At 41.9% G+C, this 6146-nt stretch overlaps 1 protein-coding gene across 1 annotated transcript in view; it reads right to left on the bottom strand.

Annotated features, from left to right (window-relative positions):
- slc25a29 (solute carrier family 25 member 29) overlaps nt 1–1485 on the bottom strand; it is a 64021-nt gene extending 62536 nt beyond the window's left edge. The window contains exon 1 of the mRNA XM_060917918.1: nt 1129–1485. Within this exon, the coding sequence (XP_060773901.1) occupies nt 1129–1159 (31 nt within the window). The 5' untranslated portion in view covers nt 1160–1485. The remainder of the gene's footprint in view (nt 1–1128) is intronic.
- Nucleotides 1486–6146: the final 4661 nt, after the last annotated feature.

Here is a 6146-nt window from a genome sequence, read left to right as displayed (position 1 = left end):
GTGTACCTCTGTGTGTGTGTGTGTGTGTGTGTACCTCTGTGTGTACCTGTGTGTGTGTGTGTGTGTGTGTGAGAGAGAGTGTGTGTACCTCTGTGTGTGTGGGTACACCTCTGTGTCTGTGTGTGTGTACCTCTGTGTGTGTGTGTGTGTGTGTGTGTGTGTGTACCTCTGTGTGTGTGTGTGTGTACACCTCTGTGTCTGTGTGTGTGTACCTCTGTGTGTGTGTGTGTGTGTGTGTGTGTGTACCTCTGTGTGTGTGTGTGTGTGTGTGTGTGTACCTCTGTGTGTGTGTGTGTGTGTGTGTGTGTGTGTACCTCTGTGTGTGTGTGTGTGTGTGTGTGTACCTCTGTGTACCTCTGTGTGTGTACCTCTGTGTGTGTGTGTGTGTACCTCTGTGTGTGTGTGTGTGTGTGTGTGTGTGTGTGTACCTCTGTGTGTGTGTGTACCTCTGTGTGTGTGTGTACCTCTGTGTGTGTGTGTGTGTGTACCTCTGTGTGTGTGTGTGTGTGTGTACCTCTGTGTGTGTGTGTGTGTGTGTGTGTGTGTGTGTACCTCTGTGTGTGTGTGTGTGTGTGTGTACCTCTGTGTGTGTGTGTGTGTGTGTGTGTGTGTACCTCTGTGTGTGTGTGTGTGTGTACCTCTGTGTGTGTGTGTGTGTGTGTGTGTACCTCTGTGTGTGTGTGTGTACCTCTGTGTGTGTGTGTGTACCTCTGTGTGTGTGTGTGTACCTCTGTGTGTGTGTGTGTGTGTGTACCTCTGTGTGTGTGTGTGTGTGTACCTCTGTGTGTGTGTGTGTACCTCTGTGTGTGTGTGTGTGTGTGTGTGTACCTCTGTGTGTGTGTGTGTGTGTACCTCTGTGTGTGTGTGTGTGTGTGTGTGTGTACCTCTGTGTGTGTGTGTGTGTGTGTGTACCTCTGTGTGTGTGTGTGTGTGTGTACCTCTGTGTGTGTGTGTGTGTGTGTGTGTGTACCTCTGTGTGTGTTTCTAACCAGATTAACTTGAGCTAAGCTCTTCACTGGCTCCACACATCAGCTCACGTGCTCACCAGTAAGCGCGATCTGAACGGATGAGAAGCCACTATCCGGAAATCATTTACTGCGCGCGCTAGTTAATTAGTGATCCACCTACCTCCCAAACAGCCAGCAACGAAGTCCATCATCGTCCTCCACAGCAATCTTCAGCCTGTAGCAGCCTTTAATCTGAATTATTATTCTTCACAAATATAACTGATGCACCAGCTAACAGGAACTAGCTCGCTCAGTGTCTGCTCAGCTGTGCAGATTTCCCTCTGTGTCCTCCGGATCCAAATCTACACTTTCCCAAAAGGATATGAAAAATATGTTCGATAAAATGAGGAACAGAGACAAAGCTACAACACCTCAGACAGCTGACCAAGTGCTGCGCTGTAGTGGAAAAATCCGCCTCAGCCTCCCTGCCGAGCGGCTTTCAACCGAGCTGTCAGAGCAGGAGGGTGTGTGCTGACGTCACGGAGGAGAAACCCTTTCTAGCGAATAGCGGAATCGGTAGGAGAAGAATAACCGCGTGTGGACACGCCCCCTCTGGTTCGCGGCTTCTTCGGCAGCGCTTCACTAAACGACTTTCCTGGGTTGCGTCAGTATCTTCGGGTGCGTCTCAAATCGAACTGTGTGTGTGTGGATACAGAGAGATAGATGGCATTCAAGCCAAGCAAGGTTTCATCAACATTCCTCTATATAACTCGTATGCACTTTTTTTTAAAAATATATAACGTGCTATAGTGAACAATAATCAGAAGACATACAGTGGTGCTTGAAAGTTTGTGAACCCATACTCGGTCATTTATTTATTGAGGAAAATGATCCAGTATTACATATCTGTGAGTGGCAAAAGTATGTGAACCTTTGCTTTCAGTATCTGGTGTGACCCCCTTGTGCAGCAATAACTGCAACTAAACGTTTGCGGTAACTGTTGATCAGTCCTGCACACCGGCTTGGAGGAATTTTAGCCCGTTCCTCCGTACAGAACAGCTTCAACTCTGGGATGTTGGTGGGTTTCCTCACATGAACTGCTCGCTTCAGGTCCTTCCACAACATTTCCATTGGATTAAGGTCAGGACTTTGACTTGGCCATTCCAAAACATTCACTTTATTCTTCTTTAACCATTCTTTGGTAGAACGACTTGTGTGCTTAGGGTTGTTGTCTTGCTGCACGACCCACCTTCTCTTGAGATTCAGTTCATGGACAGATGTCCTGACATTTTCCTTTAGAATTCGCTGGTATAATTCAGAATTCACTGTTCCATCTATGATGGCAAGTTGTCCTGGCCCAGATGCAGCAAAACAGGCCCAAACCATGATACTACCACCACCATGTTTCACAGATGGAATAAGGTTCTTATGCTGGAATGCAGTGTTTTCCTTTCTCCAAACATAACGCTTCTCATTTACAACCCCGATTCCAAAAAAGTTGGGACAAAGTACAAATTGTAAATAAAAACGGAATGCAATAATTTACAAATCTCAAAAACTGTTATTGCATTCACAATAGAACATAGACAATATATCAAATGTCGAAAGTGAGACATTTTGAAATTTCATGCCAAATATTGGCTCATTTGAAATTTCATGACAGCAACACATCTCAAAAAAGTTGGGACAGGGGCAATAAGAGGCTGGAAAAGTTAAAGGTACAAAAAAGGAACAGCTGGAGGACCAAATTGCAACTCATTAGGTCAATTGGCAATAGGTCATTAACATGACTGGGTATAAAAAGAGCATCTTGGAGTGGCAGCGGCTCTCGGAAGTAAAGATGGGAAGAGGATCACCAATCCCCCTAATTCTGCACCGACAAATAGTGGAGCAATATCAGAAAGGAGTTCGACAGTGTAAAATTGCAAAGAGTTTGAACTTATCATCATCTACAGTGCATAATATCATCAAAAGATTCAGAGAATCTGGAAGAATCTTTGTGCGTAAGGGTCAAGGCTGGAAAACCATACTGGGTGCCCGTGATCTTCGGGCCCTTAGATGGCACTGCATCACATACAGGCATGCTTCTGTATTGGAAATCACAAAATGGGCTCAGGAATATTTGCAGAGAACATTATTTGTGAACACAATTCACCGTGCCATCCGCCGTTGCCAGCTAAAACTCTATAGTTCAAACAAGAAGCCGTATCTAAACATGATTCAGAAGCGCAGACGTCTTCTCTGGGCCAAGGCTCATTTAAAATGGACTGTGGCAAAGTGGAAAACTGTTCTGTGGTCAGACGAATCAAAATTTGAAGTTCTTTATGGAAATCAGGGACGCCGTGTCATTCGGACTAAAGAGGAGAAGGACGACCCAAGTTGTTATCGGCACTCAGTTCAGAAGCCTGCATCTCTGATGGTATGGGGTTGCATTAGTGCGTGTGGCATGGGCAGCTTACACATCTGGAAAGACACCATCAATGCTGAAAGGTATATCCAGGTTTTAGAGCAACATATGCTCCCATCCAGACGGATGTCTCTTTCAGGGAAGACCTTGCATTTTCCAACATGACAATGCCAAACCACATACTGCATCAATTACAGCATCATGGCTGCGTAGAAGAAGGGTCCGGGTACTGAACTGGCCAGCCCGCAGTCCAGATCTTTCACCCATAGAAAACATTTGGCGCATCATAAAACGGAAGATACTACAAAAAAGACCTAAGACAGTTGAGCAACTAGAATCCTACATTAGACAAGAATGGGTTAACATTCCTATCCCTAAACTTGAGCAACTTGTCTCCTCAGTCCCCAGACATTTACAGACTGTTGTAAAGAGAAAAGGGGATGTCTCACAGTGGTAAACATGGCCTTGTCCCAACTTTTTTGAGATGTGGTGTTGTCATGAAATTTAAAATCACCTAATTTTTCTCTTTAAATGATACATTTTCTCAGTTTAAACATTTGATATGTCATCTATGTTTTATTCTGAATAAAATATGGAATTTTGAAACTTCCACATCATTGCATTCCGTTTTTTTTTTCTCTTTATTGGTAACCAGAGAGTTCACAAAAGCATACATACAGAAAAATAGCATCTTCTGGACCATTACATTTTAAATATTCAGCAATACCAAATGAATACAAGAGATGCCTTCACAAGTAAAACAATAACAATAATAATAAATACACAGAATGAAGACAATAGTAAATCAATATAAAAAAAGAACAGTGCTCACAAGAATAACCCCAATTCTTGCCTATGACACTGCACAGCTCCATCAAGATTATATAAAGCAAGAGTAAAAATAGAAATGACTTTCTTAAAATAATAAAAAGGTGCTGTCTCTTGATCATGATCTTCTAATGATCTACTGTTCATTGGCCCTTAGTGAAGGTTTATCTGGTACCGTCAACAGAACTATGTACAGTATAGAACTGGGAGGAATGGTATTATTTGAAAATAAAATAGAATAAAATAAAAAAAACAGAAGTGAAAAAATTGAGAAAAAAGGATTACTTCATACAAAGTCTGATCTTCGGGATCCTATGAAGAAAACCCATCTAGCCCACAAGTTGGTAAATTCGTCTTGATGTAGTCTGAGTGAGTATGTGAGTCTCTCCATTTTATATATTTCATAGACTATATCTATCCAATCATCTGTTGATGGGGCTTGAGGCTTTAGCCATTTACGAGTTATAGCTTTTTTTACATGCAGCTAGTAGGATTGACATGAGTTTTTTATCATTAGAATGTAATTCTAGATCTTGTGGGAAACTGCATAGGTACAGATTGTTAAAACTAAAAGGGATAGTAATTCCCAGAGCCTCCTGCAGAGTCTGATTGACAGCCTTCCAATAATTAGTTAGGACTGGACAGGACCAGAAAATATGATGGTGATTTGCGTCATTAGTCTGACACTGCCTCCAGCAATAAGTGCTGTTAATGTTGTGCCGTTTTTGTTTGGGGGTAATAAAAAAACGAATCAGGCTTTTCCAACAAAATTCCCTCCAAACCAGAGTGCTAGTAGTTTTCCATTGTATTTGGCAAACAGAGTGCCATTCATCCTTTGACAGAATGTCACCACTTTCCCCATCCCACTTCTCCTTAATATACACTGACACCTCTGATTTTCTTTTAGCAAAATAATTGTACATCTTGGATATTATTTTAGCAATACATTCAGAGTTATAAGCAGATATAAAGATTTTTATCATTCCATCCTCCAAATCTACATCCTTCTTTCAAGGTGGTGCCGCATTTGGAGGAATCTGTAGAAATCCTGTTGTTTCAGACTGAATTCCTCTTTCATCACCTGGATAGTCTTTAAAGACCCTTTGTGTATCAAATTGCAGTAGGCAGTAATCCCATTTCTTGCCCATGTCCTAAACCTTCTATCATTCAAATTTGGGAGAAAGCCACTATCAAAGGAACACCATCTCAATATTTTTGCCATTGTCTGTATATTGCATCGCTTCTGAATAAGCTTCCATATCTTTAAGGATAGACTAATAAAAGGATTTGTTCTGTCCAGAAGGTGATTGGTTAATACATCATCTGAAATAATTGCCTGGAGTGGGATACTACACATGGCTAGCTCAAGCCCCTTCCACCTGGCAAAGTACCCAGGATTACACCAGCGTATGATGGGTTGTAGCTGGGCTGCATAGTAATATTCTAGTCAACATGGAAGCCCCATTCCTCCATATTCTTTCTGGAGCCGTAGTGTTTTATATTTAATCCTCGGCTTCTTACCATTCCATATGTACCTAGATATAAGCTTATCCCACTCAATAAAGTGTTGTTTTGTGACCTCTATAGGCAAAGCCTGAAAAAGGTATAATAACCTTGACAGGATATTCATTTTAACTGATTCAACCCTTGAGCTTAGACTTAGAAAAGGAATGACTTCCCACCTTCTGACATCTGCTTTTATTTTTGAGTTCAGGGGTCCAAAGTTCACCCTGAACAAGGTATTTAAGTTTTTAGGCAAATACACACCCAAGTACTTTATTGAGTCATTATCCCATCTTAATTGATACTGTTGAATAATATCTGTGGGGGGTTCATAATTAAAGGCAAGAATCTGGGTTTTTGACACGTTAAACTTGTATCCAGCCATTGGGCCATATTCCTCCATACGACCCAACAATCTGGGTAAAGATTTGGAGGGCTGTTCTAAATACACTAAAATATCG

Source organism: Neoarius graeffei, chromosome 3, assembly GCF_027579695.1.
Source record: "Neoarius graeffei isolate fNeoGra1 chromosome 3, fNeoGra1.pri, whole genome shotgun sequence".
Classification (NCBI taxonomy): domain Eukaryota; kingdom Metazoa; phylum Chordata; class Actinopteri; order Siluriformes; family Ariidae; genus Neoarius; species Neoarius graeffei.
This window is presented reverse-complemented; position numbering and strand designations above follow the sequence as displayed.